A 24,964-nucleotide genomic window follows, 5' to 3' on the forward strand; every position below is an offset into this window, starting at 1 on the left:
AGCAGCTCTCCGTTCTTGATTGTAGAGGAGGACCCTGCTCTATGAGATTCATATGCTCTAACAGGGCATATGAACTGGGCCGGTGCTCTTCTCACAACTAGACATGAGCGAGTATACTCGCTAAGGCACATTACTCAAGCGAGTAGTGCCTTAGCCGAGTATCTCCCCGCTCGTCTCTAAAGATTCGGGGGCCGGCGGGGGAGAGCGGGGAGGAACGGAGGGGAGATCTCTCTCTCCCTCTCTCCCCCCAACTCACCTGTCACCCGCGCCGGCCCCCGAATCTTTAGAGACGAGCGGGGAGATACTCGGCTAAGGCACTACTCGCTCGAGTAATGTTCCTTAGCGAGTATACTCGCTCATCTCTACTCACAACCCTTTAATTGGGCTAATGAAATGCATTGGAGGAACAATCACTTGCACTTCTTTTTTTTTTCAGGCGAGACACCTAAAATGCTGCGCTACTTTGTCCAGAATTCTGGAACTGTGATGGAACCTCAATGCAGATGTGAAGACAGTCTAATAGAGAACAGTCTCCAGGTGCCTAATTGCTGTGCTCCCTATTTACAAAGGCTTAGAGGGAACATTGCACTTGAGGGATAACAGGAACAACCATGTAATACATGAGTCCTCCAGAGGGGAAGCCCCTCTGTGCCTTGTGGCTAATATACCCCCTGTATGATGCCCGGATGCTCTATTAGAGCATATGGATAGTCAGCATCCTAATGGAAAAACCCTCTTTATTACGTTAATCGACAAGAAGTCCATATTTACTCAGAGAACAAAACGATATTTATGGTGGGTAAAAGGCGTCATTGATGTCCCGGCCCATAAACTCACCTTGGATCTGATTTATTGTAATTTGCAGTAAAACTGAAGACTGGTTTGAGGTCTGAGCGTTTTGCAGCTTGTGGATACATCTGCGTCCTGTAAATCCGAAGGTAAATATCAATAGTGGCCATTATTGTGCATCTGTCTAAGAAGCTAAACATCTCCAGTCACCTGGTATGAACACATTTCATGGAAAAGTTCCTACTTAAATAGAAGTCCTTAAAGGATCATAGAAAAACTATAAAAATGTAAGCATAATGTCGCCTTGATACGTTTTTTTATTTTTATGGGATGCAAAGCATGAAGTTGTGTTGCTATGAAGGGGTTAAAGGGAACTGGTCTCCAGTTTTAAGCGTATTAGAATGCCAGCATTCAGTACTGCAGTTGGTATTTCCAACACGGCTTTGATGAAAGCATACCTGTTTAATTTATGTTCGAAAATCTCCCATGAAATATGCAAATGCAGCCCAGAGGTTCGGTGGGCGGGCGGGCTGGGCTGATTTCGTTAGCGGAATGTTTTAAACAAGGTCCGCCTCTCCAGACCCGCATCATGGATGACGTAGTTGGCATCATCCACCTACCGCTCTGTAATTTTGGAGCATGCAAAGACAAGCTACCTGGTTCTACCCACAAATGGGATGGCATGCATCAGGAACCATCCACTTAGCGGTGCGTTGATGATGCCAACTACGTCATCCACATCACAGGGGGCTGGAGAGGTGGACTGTGTTGAAAAAAAATGCAGCTAAGGAAGCCGGTCCGGCCTGCCCACTGGACCCATCGACTGCATTTACATACGGGAGATTTTCAAACATCAATTATACAGGTATGTTTTCATCAACATCGATAAAAAAAGTCATGCTGGAAATACCAACTGCAATACCGAAGTGCTGATATTATTATAATGTGCCAAGAACTGGTGACAGGTTCCCTTTAAATATTACTGGAAATGCTGTCGGCAACATACCCATCCCACATGTAGGGAATATCAAGAGAAACTTGGGGAAGATGAAACTGAGCGTCTATGAGATTGATGGAGGATTTAGCGCCAACATTTTCTGTGTGCTTTGCATTTTGCAGCTAAGAATGAGTCGGGTCGCCTGGATTGACTTTTCTTTCTTTTATATTCTTCCATTTAGCAGGTCCCAAGACCATGGAGGACTCCACGTGTAATACATTAACAGTGTAATACATTAACATAGACCATTGAAAAGGCATTAGGTGGGAAAGGGGTTATGCCTCACCTTCAAATGCCTCAATCATGGTCAACCTACAACAGCAGTTGCAAGAGGTCGACTGGTTTGTCTACTTAGGCAGTCCAATAACCAATGAGGGAGATGCCAAATGTAATGTCCAACGTCGTATCAAGAAGGTGTGGCCAACTCCCAAGGTTGGCCTTTTCTAATTTACTGCCTCACTTCCACTACAAACAAAGATGCAACTTCTGAACGCTATCGTGATCCCAACTGTACTATATGCATCTGAAACATGGAAAGCAACCACACGTTAACCAACAACTTGAGGTTTGCCAACAGCGATGCCTTTATTCCCTGTCCAGGGTCACTTACCATGATCAGGTTATGAAGAAATTTACCACTGCTCTGGTGTACGGTCACTTCACTCCCGAGTTATTGAGCACTAACTCCATTTTGCTGGACGCATTCTATGCCTCCCTGAGTCAATACTGGGGAGACTGCAAATTAGTGCGAAGACTTCATGCCATTAGAGCACATGTTAAACTCAAGGCCCGTGGGCTAAATCCAGCCCGCCATGTCATTATATGTGGCCTACAAGATCTGGACAGAGAAGGTCCAGCTCTCCACTTTCCATGGAGGATGGCACCAGTACAGTGAGTGGGTACAATTTTTGATTCTGAGCTCCATTGCACACCTCCACACCGATCTGTACAGCAGCTCAGAGGTGGTGGCAGAACTCTGACAGCCCTATCAAGGCTCCCTAACCACCTTCCAAGGTAGGAAGCGCATTACTAAAGAGGTGGAAGGCCCTGGCTATTTTCTATCCTGGTCCTAAAGGACATTTGGCCTTGAATTGAGCAAGTCCCGCACCATAACACCTCTGGTGGAATATTTTGAACTACTTTATCAACAAGATAGAAAATAGGTACATACACCATAGAAAGCCATTTGATACACATATCTTGTATAACTCCTGCCCGTTTAAACCCTGTGCCTACATTTTTGTATGCAATCCAACAAAACTCCATACTCATGTTATGGAGTAGTTACATTGCATGTCCTATCTTTGGGTGTGCCCTCACATCACCAATTGCTCTCAATGGAGCGGCGACAGCATCGCACCGCGTGCTAGGTGCATGCAAGTGCGATGCAAGGTCTCTGCACTGAAAAGAATGGGAAAAAATCTGCGATCCTCTTTCGCAGCTGACAGTAGGATCGCTACTTCCCCGAAGTGTTGCGAGGTGGTTTTGATGGAAGAACGCTTCGCATCGCATGTTGGCCCGATATCGTACTCGCCAATGTGAAGCCAGCCTTAGGACTCATTCACACGAGCGTAAATACTTCTGTAATACGCTCATGTGATTAGCTGCGGATTTTTCACGCAATTTTCAGTCTCGTGGAAAAAAAACACAGCATGTCCCATTTTGCTGTAAATTAAGCATAGATGTAATTACTCCTTAACATGACTGTGGCGCTCTCTGCACTATGATGGCGTTTCTCTTCTGCCACCTCTTTAACATCTATCTTGGAGGATAGCTATGAAGCCCGGTTAGGGCTGTCAGAGCTGTGCCACCACCGATGAGTTGCTGAACAGAGCAGTGTGGAGAGGCGCATCAGAGCTCAAAATCCAAGATGGCACCCGCTTCCGTTGCTGTCCCCGCCTGCTCTGCCAAGTTCTGGCTGCATCCTCCATTGAAAGTGAAGAACTGGGCAATCTGCATCCAAACCTCATCATAGGCCACTTAAAATGATGCGGCGGGCAGGATTCGGCTCACGGGCCTTGAGTTTGACATGCGATTTATACAGAGTCCTCATCTCCTTTTTTCACCCTGGTATCTTGTTGGGTATGTCTACATTGCTGCAAGAAACTAATAACAGTGTAATATTCCCGGCAAGCTCATTTTCTCCTAATGTAAATCTTACAAGAATTAGTCTATTAATTAGTATTAACGATAAAGACTTTAAAAACACATTGAGGGAGCGCTCATAAATAACCGCTCCCCAGTATAATAGTAGTTATCTGATGTGCGAAATTCAAATCCAGCATTTCCTATTTGCATAACGTCACCGCAGTCCCATTCCACTGATGTCAGAGAATCTCCTCCAAGCGGTTCCTGTAGATGACAGTAAGGCCTCCGGCACACTTGTGCTTTTTTCATCTATGTGTAGTCCATTAAAAAACCCTGGACTAAACTCGGACAGCATGCAGAGCCATATTATTCTACTAGTAATTATTAGGAAATTATAGTACCAGTGTTTCTGGGAATGCGCCACACAGCTGTGCTACATGGTACATCCATTATGATACCCACACATCTCACACACAGCTCTACTACATGCATTCTGATTCCCACATATTACACACACAGCTCTTCTACATGCATGCTGATCCCACACATTACACACACAGCTCTACTACATGCATGCCGACACACAACACATCACACACACAGCACATTACACCCACAGCTCTGCTACATGCATGCCAACACAACACATCACACCACACACACAGAACATTACACACACAGCTCTGCTACATTGTACATCTATCCTGACCCCACACAGTACGTACACAGCTCTGCTATATCCTAATTCACACACAGCTCTGCTATTCTACACATCAGCAGACTACTCGATACCGTGATCACCCGTGATCATGTGATTCCTGACTCCACCCACATAGGTGATCACACGGCAGTGACATCATCACAGGTCCTGTTGGCTGCTGTCTGTTTATCCAGTATACAGTACTTTCTACCAAACAGCACAGTGGCTCCTCCCACAGCAGTGACATCACCACAGGTCTTTTGGCTCACCGAATCTCTTTTACCAAGCTAGACAATGGCTCCTCCCATGGCAATGACATCACCGCAGGTCCTTCGGCCCACCGAATCTCTGTGGTGGCGGTAGGTCAGTGTCTTCTGTCAGGACCGCTGAGTTGTGTCTGAGATAATAACGGCTTACGGTAGTTGTATTTTGCCCTTCACATTTCAAGAGCCCTAACTGTGTTGTTTTTCTGTCAGTCAGGCTCTGTGTTTTATATATGCTGTGGGACCTTCGATGATGTCACCAGGGGCGGAGCATGAGAAGCACTCACATACTAACTGACATGTGATCCTTAGTAGTTTGATGATGCAAGACTCACCACTGAGGTTTTTTCATGCATACACTATTCTAATCCATTTTTTAGACTCACTCATTCAAGTCAACGGGGAAAGAAAAAACGGATAGCACACGGACTCCATCCATGTGTTGTCATATTTTTTTCTTTTTAGGGATATATTTACACATAGGATTTTTCCATCTGATTTACAGACCAAAAAAAACTGGTTTGAAATTGGATGGAAATAAAGCACATTATTTAAATAGTTATTAGAGATGAGCGAGCACCAAAATGCTCGGGTGCTCGTTACACGGGACGAAATTTTCGCGATGCTCGAGGGTTCGTTTCGAGTAACGAACCCCATTGAAGTCAATGGGCGACCCAAGCATTTTTGTATATCGCCGATGCTCGCTAAGGTTTTCATTTGTGAAAATCGGGGCAATTCAAGAAAGTGACGGGAACGACACAGCCACGGATAGGGTAGGCGAGGGGCTACATGTTGGGCTGCATCTCAAGTTCACAGGTCCCACTATTAAGCCACAATAGCGGCAAGAGTGGGCCCCCCCCCCCCCCACTGTCAGCATAAAGATCGTTCTTCTCTGCCGCAGCAGTAACAGCTGTGGCAGAGAAGAACGATGTTAGCCCATTGAATTCAATGGAGCCAGCAATACAGCCGACTCCAGTGAATTTAATGGGCTAACATCGTTCTTCTCTGCCACAGCTGTTACAGCTGTGGCAGAGAAGAATGATTTCTCTTCTATATGTTCTCAATGGGGTCGGCCCCATTGAGCGCATATAGAGAAGAGAACAGGAATCGCAGATCGCAGATAGGTGCGATCTGCGATTTCTGTTCTATAATTTATCGGACGAGCGCATAAAAAGCGCTCATGTGTCCGATAAAAATTCGCCGGACGCATGCGCAAATTGCACGAAAAACGCCCGTCTGACTAAGGCCTTAGTCAGACGGGCGTTTTTTCGCGCGATTTGCGGATCGCACAACGGATGCGCATCCGCAAATCGCGTGACCGGGCCCGAAAATCGGGCGGAGCTGTCCAGCGCATTGCATTCAATGGAGGCAGCAATATAGCCCGCTCCATTGAAAGCAATGCGCTGCGGGCGAGTGTGGGATGAATTGTCGGGAATGGCTTAAATATATAAGCCCTTCCCTGCAATTCATCCAGAAAAGTGTTAAACTAAAAAATATATATATACTGACCTGCTCTGAGCCAATCAGGGGGCAGGTCTGACTCACACCCCCTTCACACCCACTGAATGGGTGTGAGTGAGACCTGCCTCTGATTGGCTCAGCGCTGAGCCAATCAGGGGGCAGGTCTGACTCACACCCCCTTCACACCCACTGCAGGACGGCTGCGCGGAACTGCGGCTGCCGGTAGCAGGTCAGTATATATATATATTTTTTAGTTTAACACTTTTCTGGATGAATTGCAGGGAAGGGCTTATATATTTAAGCCCTTCCCGACAATTCATCCCGCGATCGTCGGCAGCCCATTGATTTCAATGGAGTCGGCTGTATTGCCGGCTCCATTGAATTCAATGGGCAAACATCGTTCTTCTCTGCCATGGCTGTTACAGCTGTGGCAGAGAAGAATGATTTGTCTTCTATATGTTCTCAATGGGGTCGGTGCTGCTGCCGCCAGCCCCATTGAGCGCATATAGAGAAGAAGGACCGTTGGGGTCCTTGAAGCCTAAAATCACTCCTAACACTCTCCCTATAGCAGCCCCGGCATCAACAGCACTTTCCCTCAGCTAAGTGAGAACGCATCTGTGGCGAGCCACGGGAGGGCAGATTTTAATACTCGGGTGACACCTAATCTCGCCAGCCACTCACTGCAGGGGGTGGTATAGGGCTTGAACGTTGCAGGGGGAAGTTGTAATGCCTTCCCTGTCTTTCTATTGGCCAGAAAAGCGCGCAAATTTCTCAGGGAAAAAAATGAAAGTAACTCGAACATCGCGTGGTACTCGTTACGAGTAACGAGCATCTCGAACACCCTAATACTCGAACGAGTATCAAGCTTGGACGAGTATGCTCGCTCATCTCTAATAGTTATATTCACACGCAATTTTTTATTCAATCAAATGTTTCCTAGCGAAAACAAAAAAAATTAGCTGTGTCTGATTTTCAACCAAGTCTATGTTGAGTTTAAAAAAAAAAATCGGATTGCACTCATCCCATGGGTAGTTTGTTACTTTGCCTATAGATAGGAACGAGCATCGCTGAGTCAATGAAGGCGGAACAGGCTGCGGATCCTTCCGGCCCGCCTGCGTCCATTAACAGTCAACAGGCAGTCATTTATAAATGAATGACTGCCTGTTTACATGGGCCGATTCGAAAAGTGAAAGAATTCTCATTCATCCTTCAGTCGGTGCATGCATTTACACTGAACGACAACACTGGAAGTGGGAATCTGAAAAATATATCGGCCCATGTAGAAGACGTCCTCTGTCAACCAATCATCTCTGCTCCTCCCCACAGTGGGCTTTGAGTCAGATCATCCCCTGTGACATGCATGCTGCCACACAAAGCGCAGTCTCCACCCTCTCCTGTGCCTTATCTGCATCTATATCTGTCCAGCATCCTGCTCCGAATTTGGAATGATCTACAGAACTACACTATCCTACTAAAAGTAATTGGACACCTGAGCAAGAATCAAAGTAGTTCTTATTTCCATACATTAATACTTAGTGGGGCTCCTTTGGCCCAAATGACATTGGATACTCTCTGTGAGATACTTTCTGCTAATATCCAATACCCTTAAGCTAGTATTTCCCTCCATTCATCCTGCAAAGTTTGTTGAGCTTCTCAAAGAAGATGGATGCAGTTTATATTTCCTGAGTCAACGTTCCAGTTTATCCCGAAGATATTCAGTAGAGTTCAGGTGGGAAGTCCTGTGCCTATGTGCTCCCTGGTTGTAGAAGCAAAACTGTACCAAGCAGTAACATCAGACTGGAAGATTGCCAGGAGGGTTCAAAAATTCCTTTACCCACCACTTGCAGGGCAAGTACTATGGGCTAAAATTCAGATAGTCATCAACTTCCTCTCTCTTCTCATGCACTAGTAAGACCTTAACGGTATGTTCACACAATACGGAAATGCTGCATATTTCTGCACGGGAAATCTGCAGCGTTTACAGTGGAAGTCATGTGCATAAGACTGAATAAATCTTGTCTGCACGGTCCGCAAGAATTCTGCATGGAATCTGCAGCAGAATTAAAACACGATTTTTGCCCGAAAAGTGAGCTCTAGTGGGGGGTCCGGTGTCGTGGGCAGCACCCAAGGTTCTATGTGCCACAGAGATATGTGGAAGCTGCATGGTCAAGAGTGCCCTAGTAAGAGTGGAATCATAAAAGCGCATGTGATTGAGTGGAAGTAAGAGACAGTCCCTGTTCCTGCAAGAGTTTTCCCTTTGGGACTTCTGCAGTCTACTACTACCTCAAGTCAAGACAGTGCTGTGATACCGGTATCAATCCAGCAGCAGGTTTTACCAAGCCGCCCCTTTTGGAGAAAGCTGTGTACCAAGCTACTTGTTACTTCTTGCCAGTAAAGATGTTAAGTTGTGGTCCTCCTTGTGATTGACCCAAGAGTTGTAGGACTTGAATCTATACACACGCCAGCCCAGGTCTATGGTCTTACACCTCATTACCCGAAGGATCCCAGCCTAGGGATGGACTCCTCTGACAATGGCTATAGCAAACTGGGTCTGAATATCTGCATTCCTAACTTGGGCGAGTTGGCCCTTAGGCTCAAAGCCTCCTGGGGACAGATCCACCCCACTGGTGGTGAACGTTCTATCAAGTTACTCTACGGGTTTTCTATGCAATATGTGGATGAGGTTTCGAAAATCTAAAATGCTGATAATTTTCTGCAACTAATTTTGCTATGGAAAATGCACATAATTTCTGATCTGCATGAACATATCCCAATCCTCTGTCCGCAGTGGGCCTGAGACATCAGAGCTTCTCCCACCAAGCGTGAGACATCTTAAGGCTCTACACATTAAAACATCTTTGAAAGCGTAAGTGTCGAGCCATTCTCCAGCAGTAATGTGCAGAGTCAGGCTGGATGATCCTGCAGATGGAGGAGAACAGGAGGCAGCTGAAGCCGCATACAGTATTGTAGGATGTAATGCATTCCATAACAGAGACAGTCCACTGGCATCTGCTGCGGGCAGCATTCCTTCCTGCCACCAGGGGAAACTTAACAGGAAACATCTGCTCATTGAGGTTACATGCAAAGATGAATTCAAGAAATTCGAAGTTCTAAGCGGAAGATGTTAACTCACAACTCACAGACTTCCAACATATCTTCACCTCTTGCAGTGGAATCCATGTTCTTCATGTGTACACTTACAGATGTAGCAGAGCTGAGATCGTCATTTGCTACAGCCTTCCGATATCAGCATTAGGCTAGGTGCACACTTGCGTTTAAAAAAAAAATTGTTGTGTTATGTATGCAAAAACCATGCTTTTTCATATGTGCGCAGTTCCGTGTCTCATCTGTATGCTATCTGTATACAGACCATGTCAGGTTTTTTTTTCATTACCGTATATACGCGAGTATAAGCAGAGTATTTCAGCACATTTGTTTATGCTGAAAAAGAGCCCCCTTCAGCTTATACTCGAGTGAGGTAAAAAAAACAAACTAACAAAAAAACGCACTACTCACCTCCCAGCCGGCGTCTGTGTCCTTAGATCAATGGTGTCACAGGCGGTGCGGCAAGCTGCTTGAGAATTCTCCCCTGTCATCATCATGCTTGGCTTTGCTGTGTTGGTAAGCACTGTGATTGGATTGAGCGCCAGCCAATCACAGCCGGCGCTTGATCGTTCACAGCCATTCCGCGAATGACATCACTGAATGGCTGTGATTGGTTTATTGAGCGCTGGCTGTGATTGGCTGGCGCTCGATCCAATCACAGTGCTTACTTACACAGCGCTGACCGCGGAGGAATTCAAAGCCGAGCAGAGAGATGACAGCGGGGAGAATTCTCAAGCAGCTTGGCGCACCGCCGGGGAGACCATCGCGCCGGGAACAGAGACACCTGAGGTGAGCATTGCTTTTTTTTTTTTTACCTATTATATATTCAAGTATAGCTTGGCTTATTGTGGTAAAACTTATTGACTTGCCTTATAGTCGAGTATATACGGTACTTCCATGTGCCGTCCATTTTTCATGTCCCCCCAGAAAAAAACTGAAACAGACCCAGTTCTCTTTTTCTGCAGATTTCAAGAAAAACAGACAGCATACAGACTGCATCTGATGGCTGCCATAGTCATATGACACCAGATGTGATCATCGGTTGAGGCACTACTAGTGGCAATGACCATTTCATTTGACCGCTGTCCAGTTGTGCATTTACAGTACATTTTTACCTTCCTCTGGATCAACATGGGGGTTAATAGGCTAAACCGGATGGACATAGGTCTTTTTTCAGCCTTACATACTATGTTACATTGCTTAGGGTAACCCCGGTCTGTCTATCAAACTATCCAACTAAATCTCTTGGTTGAAGAATTCTGAGACTGCAGTAGTCAGGCAAAAAAGATGGGACGCTGTGTAAAATGTAAAGAAATGTAAAGAAAAAGTATACAATGATTTGTATATCCCATATAAGCATATATTGTTCACAACAGAACATTTCGGAAGGTGAAAAGGAGACATTTTTCCATTTCATTTTTAAAAAATTGACTCATTTAGAACTTGATGGCAGCGACACATCTCACAAAAGTTGGGGCGGGGCCGTGTCTATCATTGTGTAGCATCTCTTCTTCTTACAGCAGTCTGTAAACATCTGGGAAGTGAGTTTTGGGAGAGGAATGTTGTCCCATTCTTGTCTGATGTGGAATTCTGACTGCTCAACAGTCCCGGGTCGTCCCTGCTGGATTTATCGTTTCATAATGCACCAAGTGTTTCCTATTGGCGGAAGGTCTGGACTGCCAGTTCAGCCCCCGGACTCTTCTTCTGTGAGGCCATGCTGGTGTGATGGATGCAGTATGTGGTTTATGTCCTAACTCCCTCTATAGACTGCTCAGCATTGATAGTGCCTCTCAAAATGTGTAAGCTGCCCATGCCATAGGCACTAATGTAACCTCATACCATCAGAGATGCAGGATTTTGAACTGTGCTCTGAAACTGAATGGTCGCTCTCCTCTTCGGTCCGCAACACACGGCGTCAGTGGTTTCCAAAACAAAATTCAAATTTTGATTCATCCGACCACAGAGCAGATTTCCATTTTGCCTCAGTCCATTTTAAGTGAGCTTTGGCCCAGAGAAGATGCTGGTATTTCTGGATTGTGTTGATATATGGCTTCTTTGAATGTTAGAGCTTTAACCTGCATTTGTGGATCACATGGTGAACTGTGTTCAGACAATTTCTGGAAGTATTTGTGAGTCTGTGCAGTGATTTGCATTACAGAATCATGCCTGTTTTTAATGCAGTGATGCCTTGGATGCTGAGATCTTGAGCATCCAATATTTACCATCACCTTTTCCCTTGTGCACATGAATTACTCCAGATTCTCTGAAGCTTTTGATGATATTATGTACTGTAGATGATGGCATATTCAAAATGTTCACAATTTTACATTGAGGAACATTTTTCAGAAATCGTTCCACCATTTTTAGATGCAATTCTTCGCAAAATGGTGAATCTCTGACCATCTTTAATTCTGAGAGACTCTGTCTATCTAACATGGTCTTTTTATACACAGTCATGTGACTTAATAGAAAACCGACCATCCGGCTGTTTTTCATTAGTACCATTTACTTTTTCAGGCTTTTGTTATCCCTGTCTCAACTTTTTCGAGATGTGCTGCTGCCATCAATTTCTAAATGAGTTATCGTATTTTCCGGCGTATAAGACGACCACTGACTTTTCGTTTTATATGCCGGGAATACAGTGTAGGAAAAAAAAAATGAATACTCATCTCCGGCGGCACTGCTGAAGGCTCTCGCTCCCCCGTGCACGCTGGCAGAGCTTTGCTTTCTGCAAGCGGGGCTTGAATGCCCCACCTCCAGAAAGCTAATGCTCTGATTGGCTAACTTAGTCTGGCGTTAGCCAGTCACAGCCATTCAATGACGTCATGAATGGCTGTGATTGGCTAATGCCAGACTAAGTTAGCCAATCAGAGCATTAGCTTTCTGGAGGCGGAGCATTCAAGCCCCGCTTACAGAAAGCAATGCTCTGCCGGCGTGCACGGGGGAGCGAGAGCCTTCAGCAGCGCCGCCGGAGAGGAGTATTCATTTTTTTTTCCACGGACAACTGTATACGCGGCATATAAGACGACCCCCGACTGCAGAGCAGATTTTTCGGGGTTGGAAGGTCGTCTTATACGCCGGAAAATATGGTACTTTAAATAAATAAATAAATAAAAACTATGTCTGTCTTTCACCTTCTGATTTGTGTTCTATCTTCTATTGTGAATAAAATATGGTTATATGAGATTTCCAATTCATTGTATTATTTTTTTCTTAACATTTATTTACATTTTACACAGTATCACAACTTTTTTGGACTTGGGGTTGTAATTGTCTCAAGCTACTTTAAGCATATCTGAGTTTTCAACGCGTTTACTAACATATAACAGGTTCTCCTTAACCTCTTATTTGTTGCTGCTTGTGCCTTGTTTCATGTCTAAGTTCTGATTTTCAAATGGTCTTACCCATTTTTCTGCTGCCCTGCTGTTTATAATCCACTTTCAGGCAGGAGGCATGTTGTGAGCCTACCATTTTGCCAGTAGTTTACTGTCTCATACTTCCTTTCCCTCACTTCCCATGCTGCATTGCTCCATCTCTGGAGACATTATGGTCAAGTGGTTAGTAATTACAGATGTATAAGAGCAGGATAGGCAGAGATTTCAGACATTGTGTCTGCAGATCTATCAGCCTATGTGTGAAGGAAAGCAACCTGTGAAGATAGCCCCTCCCACACAGCCTATTTTCTCAGTAACTACAGAAACACAATACCTAGCAACAGGCAGTGGATTACTAAGGGGCTGGAGAGGCGACCCCTAGTGGCAGCCACTCCAAACTTGATATACAGTGGTAAAAGAACAAAATGTTGAAAGTATATTACAAGATTGATGCTATTACATGAATATAAGTTGTCTGAAAACTTATTGCACCTTGTAAATTGCTCTTATTTGTTAGCTTGTTTTCAAGCAGCGGAAGATTTGTAAATTTGGCAAATAAACCTAATTTGTAATGAAGGTTGAGTAATTTTAATTGCAAGTGTATGTACCTGCAATAGCTTGTGAGATTCCTGAGTGTCACATTAGCAGGCTTTCTGTATGATTAGACACCAGAATCTGGGAATGTCTCTGTATGTGCAGTATTGCCGTGGCTCCATAAGGGGTTGTGATTCTACAGCGTATGTATAATGGTGTCACAGCATGCGAGCCTACAGATCTGTAGTATAAAAACGTAGACATTAAATTACAAGACTCCATCCAAATACAGGAACGTGTTTAATTCATGTCTAAATCCAATTACATCAATAATAAAGAAGTGTAACAGATGTACAAAATATAGCAATCTCTATGCAGCACATTTATTAAAGCTGTCTAAGACAAAAATACCCTTTGTTGGCCATAGCAACCAATCACAGCTCAGCTTACACGTCTTACAGCTTCGGCGGTAAAATGAAAGCTGCTCTGTGATTGGCTGCTATGGATAAACCGTTTTTCTCTGCCTTTGTCTATTTACATCAGGTAATATTTCATTTACTGATTCTTGAGGAATAAGGCGGCTCCGCACTGGATCCAGCGGTCTTGGTCTCCACCAGACGGTAAGTCTATATTCGTGACCACACGATCTCTCTCAGCGCTGGTGTACACAGGTAAGGAAATGCACTCTCCCGGGGAGTAGATCCCAGCGGACTGCTAAGAAAAATACGTGAGGCGTTACTTCACACAATCATAAAGAGTTCTGTGTACTACATGTACTGTTGTTGAAGTTATGGGAAACTAAATAATGGGGTTAATAGATATAACAAGGGTCTACTAAACACAAATATACATGGTGAGGCAAAAATCTGCACACACCCATTTAACTGGTGTAACAATGAGAAAATTGACTCCAATGTGTTACAGTTTTAATTGGTAGGGAGGTTGCCTTTTTTTTGGTGGAGGAGACGTTTTTGGTGGAGGAGACGTTTTTGGTGGCCATTTTGAAATTCGCCATATTGAATTCAGCTCTGGTTTTTCAAATGGGTTGTAGATCATGTGATACCTTAGTCTTGGATAGAACGGACTCAGAAACACACTAGAAGTGTCCGTTTTCCTCTATCTTTACTTGTTTAGAATTTAAGTGAGGGCAAAGTTTCACAAAGTGCTTTATATGATGTGTGATGTTTCCACCATTCTGACGGATGCACATGGTTAAACATTTAATTTAATTTAAATAGAACCGTAGGTGATATTTCTTCACAGCACTGTAAGATTTCCTGTTTCAGGTAACACATATTGTGTACTGTCGAAAGGCATTACGCCTGGTGACCTGGGGGTCATTCTACCGGACCACTACATGCATTTCTGATATATCACATGATCGCCTTCCCATTTGAAAAACCTGTGCTGAATTCAATATGGCAGATTTCAAAATGGCCACCAAAGGAGGTCGCTTTCATAAAAAAATGCAGCCTCCCTCCTAATTCATACTTTAATCATTCAGATTCCCTCTAGATATGGGAAACTGAATGATTTATTAGCCCATGTAAAAGGGCCCTAAGGCCTTTGACAATAAGGTGGAGGAAACAGTAAAATGTTACATGACTGTATATAGACTTGCCGTATTCTTGTGTATGAGTCTGGGCCTACAAAGAGATCCTCTACTATTCTGGTGGGCTACAATGACCCTGCTGATGGACTACCATCTTCCTGTGAAGCCTTTGGTCAATCAAACACTGTAAATGTATCTTTTATGTCAAAATATGGAAATTTATATTTATCTTTATGCCATTTTCTATAAATACTCCGTAAAATGGGGTTTGATGTTAAACATATGTTTGCATAAATTTAGGCCTCTTTCACGCAGTGTGTGCGAATGCCGAGCCAGAATATGTATGGTTTCTGAATCGCAATATGTTCAACAGGAATCTGTGCTGTAATACATATGGTGCGAATTGTTATTTATTTACATACAGATTTGAAATGCGCATCATGGAAAAATGTCAATTATTATGGCGGCTTCCATGAAACTCCAGCAGTTGGCCACATGTGAATTTGCCGAATGGAATGGGGCTAAACCCATGTGCGGCTCCGTGGCATTTTAAAAGGCTGATCTATGGCAGAAATCTGAAGGTCAGCCTTGGATTCCTGCTGTGAATGCCACAGTGGACATTTCCCGTAGATAAATTGGATATAGATGCCGCTTTTGATGCAGATCCACAGCAGATTTCACCCTTTCAATTGAAGGTGTAAAATCTGCTCTAGATCCGTATCAAAACCCTCGTCAAAACGTCTTTCTGCACACCTTGGTGATCAGGGCTCGGCAAAGTAAAGGTCCATTGTGGATGGAAAGAGTTAGGGCTCCCTCAACCACCCCCCCTCCGCCCCCCTCATTTTTTATCTCACTTTTTCTTCCTCTCTTTTTCCCAACCCCATCTATTGTTGTACTCAAATCTATATCTCACTAAGCTACCTGTGAAGGCACAACATTCTGTACTCGTTTCAAGCAGTTTAAGATACTTTATACATTTTCTACTTGTTTCAAGCAGTTTAAGATACTTTATACATTTTCTACTTGTTTCAAGCAGTTTAAGATACTTTATACATTTTCTACTTGTTCCGAGCAGTTTAAGATACTTTATCCTTGGGATTCCCTACTGTTAGTGGTTGTCCCTTCATTTACTGCATCCCTCATCACGGTCATTTTACTGTGTGCTGAGAGGTAGCAGGTATCTTGTTTGGTTGGTATTTTAAGGGCACCTTCACACTGGCGAGAAAACCGGGCGATTTGGAAATGCATGATTATGAAACCAATGAATTTCAATGGTTTCTTTCTCATAAAAAAGAAAAAAAAAAACAGCATGCCCATCCCTTTTGCAATATCACCCATTGTTTCCAATGGGGCCGGCGTCAGCAGTGCTGTGACAGCTGCACCAGGGGATTCCTTCAGCCCCGCAGGAATAAGAGGCTGTCATATCCAGAGGTTTAACCTTGTTCTCAATAGGGCTGGCGGCAGCAGCGGCAGCCCCATTGAAAACATAGGGAGAACATTGCAATGTCCTGCTGCTGCTGCAACAGCAGCGGCAGGGGACTCCTTCATCCCCATGGGAAGTCCTCATCACTAAACACTGTGACAGCAAAGCAAGGGATTCTTTCATCCCCGTAGGGAGTCCTCATCGGTGTTCAGCCATGAGGGAGCTCCCCAGGGATGAAGGAATTCCCTGACGCTGCTGCCATAAGCAGGGTCAGCAGATCATGATGCTCTCCCATTGCTTTCAATGGGGCCGATGCTGCTGCCGCCCCAGTGAAAGCAATGGGATGAAGGGAATTCCCCGCAGTGATGCAAGGTTGTTTTCACATGAAAACGCCTCGCATCCAGGGGCTTTTTTAGGTGGTTTGCGAGAGCATTTTTGGGCCGCCAGTGTGCAGTAGCCCTAAGCTGTTCTTTATAAGCCATTTTATTTGATGGTTGTATAATCTTTTTTTATCCTACCTGACCTGGGCCTATATTCTGTTTTATATTGGCATTGTAACACTAAAAAAACTTTATAAATAAAAGTAAAAAAAAAAATCTGCATCAATTCCGCTATGTGTGAACATACCCTAAAATTGGGCAAGGACGACAACAGTGGGAGAGGAGCTGGCCATGCATTTACGAGCCCACATTACAATACAAGTCACTACAATACATGTATTACAGTCGGCACACATTAAAAATGCCCACAGCAACAGTAAAGTCTGATAAATATCTGGAACTGTGCAATGTATCCGAGCTTCTCCTCCGTACCTGTGAAATCCAGGCCATGTAACAAGGGGGCACCACTGACACACTCGGGGAGTCATGCTGGTTCTCGGAAAGATGGTTTCCATCAAAACTGCATCCTTCCAGCTGTAATCCGCTGATCTAACGGAGGAAACATATGAGATGCTCAGTTGCAGATCTCTATCTTAATTGTCTGTGATAATTACGTGACTGGCAGCGCGGCACACTCGTACATAACAGGAAGGCGAGGAATGCCGCGCGATATGGGAGAAGAGGAAGCTCGACTTCAAAACAAGCACCTCAGAAATTCCTGATTGTTGGATTCCAGGACAGTGGAATTTGCTAATGAAATGAAGATAAGCGTGAAACGTCCCCCCGGCAGGTGGTTAAGGACTGACGAAAGAAAAAGCTGTAGTAAGAGGGTTAATATTTAAGCATGGCTCAGCAACAAGAGATCAGAGATCCGGTAAGCAGATTAATATGTCGGATACATTTCTTGGAATTACCCACAAAAGAGACCTGAAGAAACCAACCATAAAAAAGTTTTTTCATTATCTGACTTCTATGCTAAGATATGAAGATGTGAAGTTAGAGGCCCCAAAAGCCTGAGGCGTTATCTAGGCAAAGCATTTTTTGGAAAGGTGCTCAGTGCTGCCCCTGTTCTTACAGTGCGCGGTTCCCCACTTCCTGCTGCAGCGACGATGACATACTGACACAGGGACATGTGACATCTGCAGATAAAGGGGTTGTCAGGGTATACAAAAAAAAATGTAAATGCCCGGGCATGTGATAAAAGAAGCAGTACTTACCTCTCTCCTCCTCCAGGGAAACAGCTGAGCAGCTCTGGTGAAGATCCCCTTGTCAGAACAGAATGGAGGTCAGGTGACCATGCTGCCTCTGATTGGTTGCAGCAGTCACCCGACTTTCAGTTTGTGCTGGCGGTAAAATCTTTACTGGAGAGGCGCCGCTGTTTCCCATCAGGAGGATAGAGGTAAGTACTGCTTCTTTTTTTACTTTATCACACGCCTGGCCCTTTAAAAAATGTTTATACTTGGACAATGGCTTTATTCACCAGCTTAAGTGAGGATTGGCTGCAGCAGTCACATGTCCCTGACGTTGCTGCCATCATTACGGTAACGGGAAGTTGGGAGCATTGGGGAGCAGCGGAGGATTAGGTGAGGCGAGTCTGCTTTTTTATGTTTTTCCACCACACTGAGCACCTTTTAGTAAAAAAAAAAAATAGTTTGGGTAGCGCCTTTTCCCGCTCCATGACGTACAGATACGTCATGGCAGGCTGGTACTTTGCGCAAAATGACGTACCGGTACATCATCGGGATAGCGCGAGATCATGACTGACCTCGCGCTATCCCGCAGCTGCAACAGCGCGCGGGGGGGGGGGGGGGGGTATCGGAGATGCGCCCCCGCTGTTAACCCCTTCCCTGCCGTGATCTAAGTAGATCGCGGCAGGGAAAGAGTTCACCAAGGGAGCGCGCTCCCTCTGTGTATCCGGCCGGCTCTGGCGTCCTGTATTGCCAATGCCTATGATCGCTGTATAAGCGATAAGGCATGACAGAGCAGTAGCTCTGCCATGCCTTATGACAGCGATCATAGGTGCAGTGCTGCAAGTCCCTCAGAGGGACTCAAATTGTGTAAAAAAAAAAAGAAAAGAAAAATGTAAAAAAAACCCTTTTTTTGTGCTTTTTCTAATATTAGCATTAAAAAAGGGTAAAAAAAAGTTAAAACCCCACATATTGGGTATTGACGCGTCCGTAAAAAGTTGAACACGCTTTTTATTTTGTACGGCAAAAAGCGTTTAAAAAAACGCTAATTTTTGCATTTTGCCTCCCAAAAAATGCAATAAAAGTGATCAAAAAAGCCGTACATTCCCCAAAATGAAACCAACAAAAACTACAGCTCGTCTCGCAAAAATAAGCTCTTATAGAGCTCCGCACATAAAAAAATAAAAAAGTTACAGGACTTTGAATGCAGCTATAGAGAAAAAAAAAGATTTCCAAAAAAAAGGGGTTTTATTGCAAAAAAGTGTAAAAACCTAAAAAAAAAAAATATAAGGATTTTGGTATCGTTGTAACCGAACCGGCCCACAGAAAAAAATTAGCGTGTCATTTATGCTGCATGATTAACGCTGTAAAAAAAATTTAAAAAAATCTATGGCAGAATTGATGCGTTTTCTCTCCCTGTTATTATAAAAAATAATAAAAGTTTTAGTCTATGTACCCAAAAGTGGCAGCGATAAAAACTACAGTTCACCACGCAAAAAACAAGCCCTTATTACGGCCGCGTCGACGGAAAAATAAAAAAGTTATGGCTTTTGAAAAATGGTGATGGAAAAATACCAAAAATCGCTTGGTCCTCAATGCCAAAATAGGCCGTGTCATTAAGGGGTTAAAGGGACCATCGTTGTGAAATTAGCAGGGACTGACCTACAGTACTAATCAGAGCTGCATACACGGAGAAGAGGATGCGCTGGGATACAAGGTGAAGGGACTAGAGTCACTCCAGTGAAAGCTGCTGCCTCTCCGTTCTAATGATCAAGTAATAATGGTCAAAAGGTCGTTAATATTTCTATCTTAGAAAATCCCTTTAACCCCATAATGACCACCCGCTATAAATGTACAGTGGATGGTAGTTAATATTCCTAAACTCTGCAGACTGGTAAACTGTGATTGGGCTCCTGAATCCTCATGAAAATGTTGGTTTTCCTCTTTTCTTTCCGGGGCGCACAGCTTAAAGGGAACAATGGAGCCAAGCCTGCTCCATACCCAGCTGGTTCAATGGGTTTCTGATAGCGGACACCCATCTGCAATGGCCACAAATGATACTAGGGGAGACTGCCGCAGTTAACTATTTAGATCCTGCTGTCGTATAAGTAGCCTGCATGAGGTGGGAGCTCCCTCTTGAGTCCCATCAGCCTCTTACAATAAAACTGCAGGGTGCCAATGTGTTCAAACGGCACCCTGGAGCCTAGTGAAGGCAGCCATGTATTGCAGGCCATACGACTCTACCTGCGGCACGGTTTAAAGGGGTTGTACCAAAATTCCAAGTTATTCCCTCTCATAGGATAGGGAATAACTTGTTGATCAATGGTGGTCTCACTGCTAAGATCCCGACTAATCTGCAGAATGAACACCTGTGTCCTGTTCTGTCTGCCACGATAGGGGTCACTTTTTCCCTTGTGGATAGGGGACAACTTGCAATCTTTATTCTTGATACAACCTTTTTAAAGCAGTTACCCCAGAATCTACAGTTCTCCCCTATCCTGTGGGTAAGGAATAACTTTATGATCGGCGGGGATGCTGAGACCATCGCTGATTTTAAGATCAGGTGGTCCCGTGTCCCCGTCTTCTCACCACTGGGGTGTCGCTTTTCCCATCAGACTGAATTGAACGCTGTCCGCCTCTCTATTCATTCCAATGGAGCAGTCAGGAATTGTTGGGTGCTTATCGTCGTCCATCTCTGGCAGTTCCATTGAAACTGAATGGAGCGGCAACACCCAAGTACGCCCACTGCGCTATTCAATCTCCTCCTCACTGCGTGTGTGCATTAAGCTCGCTGTGAGGAGAAGGAGGGGGGACTGGTCCCCCATTTTCTGGATTGTCGGGGTCTTAGCGATGAGACCCCACCAATTATAAAGTTAACCCTAATCCTGTGGACAGAGGATACCTTTAGATTTTAAGATAACCACTTTATTAGATTAGCATTAAAAAATACAACATACTGCAGTACTAAAGAAGTAATGCAGTATACTGTACAAGGTATCAAAATGTTACAAGTTCAACTCCCCCGTAGAGGCTAAAGAAAACTGTAAAAATATATTAATATTTTTAAAAATATAATAAAATGTTTTAAAAATTAGAGGTTCAAAATCCTAACTTTTCCAATTTTTCAAGAAATTTGTGAACTGGACAATCCATCTAAAGGGTTAAAAGCAAGAATCATGGCGCAGCATAAGAAAAAGGAAGAAAAATGAAGGAGAACGATGACAACCATATGATTATCTCCCATTACAGTCCTCCACGCTGTCATTACTATTTAATATCATGTTATTAATTGACAAAATTATAAATTGCGCTTGTAAGTCTCACTGTATAATGAGAAAACTACACAAACGCGGGATTCGCCGGGAGTGAGCACATAAGCAGGCAACGCTGGCTGAGCGGAGTCTTCCATTTGCAACTGTTTCCAGCCATGATAAGAGAGGATGAATGGATTTCATTAGTTACAATGCGGTGCTAATAGATTGTCACACGTGCGCTGGAGTCCAGTTAATAGGACTGCTCAGGAATAATGGCGGGGTTAAAGACACCTAAACGAGAAGCTATTATCATCAATCAACTTCCTTTAATTATACGCTAATTGTCCTGCTTATAAATCCAGCTATTCAAAGTTAAGGCGTGCGTAAGTGGAACAATGTCGTTAAACACAATTTGGTGTGTCGGAACAATGCTGGGTCCAGGCATGAATGAGGCCAAAATAAATAATATCACTCGACGGTGAATATTACACCCAGGGCAGAGTAATGGAGGCGCGTGAGCAATCAACAGGCGCCGCGGCCTCTGTGTGCTTGCTGAGGATACAAGGCTCCATTAATTGCTTTCACGGCTCTGATGTTCAGGAATTCACTTCTTTTCTGCATCCAAGTGTCATTGACGTCATCGGAGAGGTGACGTCTGTGTAATGGGTGTCCTGTCCTGGAGATAAGTCTCCGTAGACCTTCTAACAGGATGCAATCAGCACAAACAACATCCCTGGAATACCCCGCAGATGGAGCGGACGTCTGCTCGTCCAGACACGTTCCTGTCTTTGTGTACCTGCTTCACGCAGTAAACTGCACTTGAGATTCTTAAATGAGACGAAACCTCTCCGCAGCCATTTTCTTAGATGCTTTGTGTTTTACCAGCGTCCCAAACTACCACTAACCTGGAGTCCCTGGGAAAATACTGACTTAGGGCTCTTTCCCACAAGCGTAGGCGTTTTTACGTGAGCCCGCGGGGGCTGTAAAAACGCGTAAACGGGCGCACAAATCTAACGTCTGTGCGCCTGTTCAGACGACGCGGGCTCGGCACATATACGTCGAGGCCGCAATGCTGTTGCCTCCCCTTCCCACCTCCTTTCTCCTTCCTCCAGCTGTGTGCAATGAGAGTGGACTGACGAGGCGGAGCTAAGCACTCACCACCTCCCCGCCCCTTGTCCGCAGCCCTTCCCTCCTCCTCCACCCCTTATTGCAAACAGGTGGAGGGGGGAGAGAGGAGGAGAGAAGGGGGAGGGAGTTTAGCAGTCACGCTACTAAATTGCCTCCACCTCCCTTCTCCGGCCGCTGTCATTGGCTCCCATAGGAGACTATGCAGCGGCAAAGTATTCCAAGCACAAAGATAGTTCCAGGACTATCTTTGCTTTCGGGCGTAAAAGCACCCGAGCTATATTTGCGGCCAGGCGCTTTTAATGCCGCGGGAATATGCCATTCATTCTGTTGCTGCCCTTTAAAGGTCTAGTCTATGTCTAGCGCTGGCTGTCCCTCAGTAAGTGCTGTAGCTATCTTGGGTATCCATTCATAGAACCGCTGATCTGTATAAGTGCGATTACATCCAAGAAACCCCTGTGTACCAGAACTACTGACATTTCTGTGCTGGCTGGAGCTTGTTCTAATACATTACTGAATGGTGCAAACAGCAGCAATTTTGCATGATCCTGCGGGTTGTTAATTTAATTGTAGACTTGTACGGAGGCTGCATACAGCAATGTAGTGTTTGCAAATGATGCCAAGTAACACAGAAAGCACAACAGGCTGTTTGACTAATAGGGGAAACATGGGAGAGGTAAATCATAGAGGAGTCTTCAAGCCATTTTTTCCTTGCGCGTCGTTTTACTATGTATCGAACTGAACGGAATACCAATGAAGAGAACGTGCGGCTTGAATGTAACGTTTTCATCACCTTGTGAGACGTTTATTGTGTGCTTTATTACCTTGACTTGGAGCTTTGCATCATGAATCCTCCCTTTCCAGGATGCTACAAATCTTAGGTTATCCATGGAGCAGTTCATCGTTCTAGGGGGGGACATAAAACATTACAAGGTAAACATGGTATTGACCGTGCCTAGCGGCATTAAGGGCTTTCTTCAGACAAGAAGCGCCTCTGCTTGCAGTAATCTCTAAACTGTGATACTGCAGTGATGTGGCTGGATGGGAGAAGGTATGCCGCATGTAATATACTTAAAAGCATTTGTTAAAGGGGGTTTCCAAAACTGAAAAGGCGGGGAGAGCTATAAAATAATAATAATATATTGCCCCACCCCAATCCGCTCAAGTTCCGCGCAGCCCCCCAGATCCACGCCACTCCAGTCCTGGTGGCGGCTACAGGGGTTCATGGCAGTACGAAGGGCAATCAAGTTCTAAGGTCTACTCATTTTTTTCTACGGAGTAGGAGCAGATAGAAATATGGGGCACATTTTAGAAGACGTTGGCATGGTTGAATGAGACAGATGGGATTATCGTCCAGCGCACAGAACCATCAGGAGGTGAAGCGATGAGCGAAAAGCGGGCAAGAAGCCTGCGATCCAGCGGAATGTCTGTGTAAATGCTCTGCACCAGCGCTGATGACCTTAGCAGGAACAGACTGTCGGCCGTAAAAGGGCCATAAATCTATGTTTACAAAACCCTCCTATACATGACCACCATCGTTGGCAGACTGGACAATCTTCAGTCTTTGGTAGCTTTGATAAGAAAATAACACTGCAACAGTCCGGCAATGCATCATGGCTTAAAATGGAAACCACGATGCGAGTGGGGACATAGCTTAAATAGTCACCTTTAGAGCTCATTCACACAGGTGTATGCAGTTTAGGTCAGTAAAAACATAGTTTTCACTGCATATGCAGGTGACATTTGTTTTTTTTTCTGCGCATTCACGTGTCATCTGTTGTTTATGCATGCAAAAAAAAAAGCAAATAAGGAAGATGGAACTATACCTCTGCAGCGCCACCTATTGGATTGCAACATTCCTTCAAATCAATGTCTGCATGGACTGCACATCAGGAGCGTGCATGGCCATATAAGTCTCCTCACTCACTTTTCAGGTTCTTTTCACACCCCTTCTGGGTGCTCTCCTTGGGGAGAGACAATGCCATTCCCCGAACCACTCACCCCTTAGGTGTCTCCACACACATTTTGAGTGCTCTCCTTAAGGGGAGACCACACTCCTCTTGACCCACATCAAAGGCCTCTCACCAGCTAAGGTCAGAAACCTACTGCACACCAATGAGGGGCAAAAACCCTGGAACAGCTGTCTGTGTATGGTTTTTCCGGCTTGGTTTCCTATTCCCAATCATTGTTATAAAAATCTGCATTACGGGTCTGACATTGATTTGAAGAAATGCTGCCATTCAATAGGTGGCGCTGCAGAGGTATTGTTCCATCCTTCTTATTTGCATAAATTACCCAGAGGAAAGTCCATGGTCGTATAAGTCTCTTACTCATTTTTCAGGTGTCTTTTCACACTGCTCTCCTTGGAGACAGACAATGCCCCCCGACCCACTCACCCACTAGGTGTTTTCATACACTTTTTGGGTGCTCTCCTTAAGTAAACACAGATGCTAATGTGTATTTGCTGCCTCTGTTAAACAAACACATAGCCTTTAATTTTGCGATTTTGGTGAAACTTTTTTGGTGCACACATCCCCTTGAACATATCTGTCTGAATGAACCAATTTAATTAATTGGGTCTGTAAAAAAAAAAATAAAATAAAATAATCGACAAAAAATACACCTGAGTGAATGGCCATTGGTTTAATTTTTTTAATAGATTAATAGTACAAGTGAAGATAAGAAATTTTGTAATCTTATTCATATCTATACTGCTCGGTACTGCTGCATAA

General features: G+C 44.4%; 1 protein-coding gene across 3 annotated transcripts in view; it reads right to left on the reverse strand.

Moving 5' to 3' along the window:
* Nucleotides 1–13,588: 13,588 nt before the first annotated feature.
* DYNC2H1 (dynein cytoplasmic 2 heavy chain 1) overlaps nt 13,589–24,964 on the reverse strand; it is a 413,010-nt gene continuing 401,634 nt past the window's right edge. For 2 of the 3 annotated variants that reach the window (XM_066586352.1, XM_066586344.1), the window contains exons 87-89: nt 23,057–23,138; nt 17,099–17,215; nt 13,589–14,025 (exon numbers count right to left, since the gene is read on the reverse strand). In XM_066586352.1, coding sequence (XP_066442449.1) covers nt 13,867–14,025; nt 17,099–17,215; nt 23,057–23,138 — 358 coding nt within the window. In that variant the 3' untranslated portion in view covers nt 13,589–13,866. The remainder of the gene's footprint in view (nt 14,026–17,098; nt 17,216–23,056; nt 23,139–24,964) is intronic. The other variant, XM_066586361.1, reaches the window with a different exon arrangement.

This window comes from Eleutherodactylus coqui, chromosome 1 (genome assembly GCF_035609145.1).
Source record: "Eleutherodactylus coqui strain aEleCoq1 chromosome 1, aEleCoq1.hap1, whole genome shotgun sequence".
NCBI lineage: Eukaryota > Metazoa > Chordata > Amphibia > Anura > Eleutherodactylidae > Eleutherodactylus > Eleutherodactylus coqui.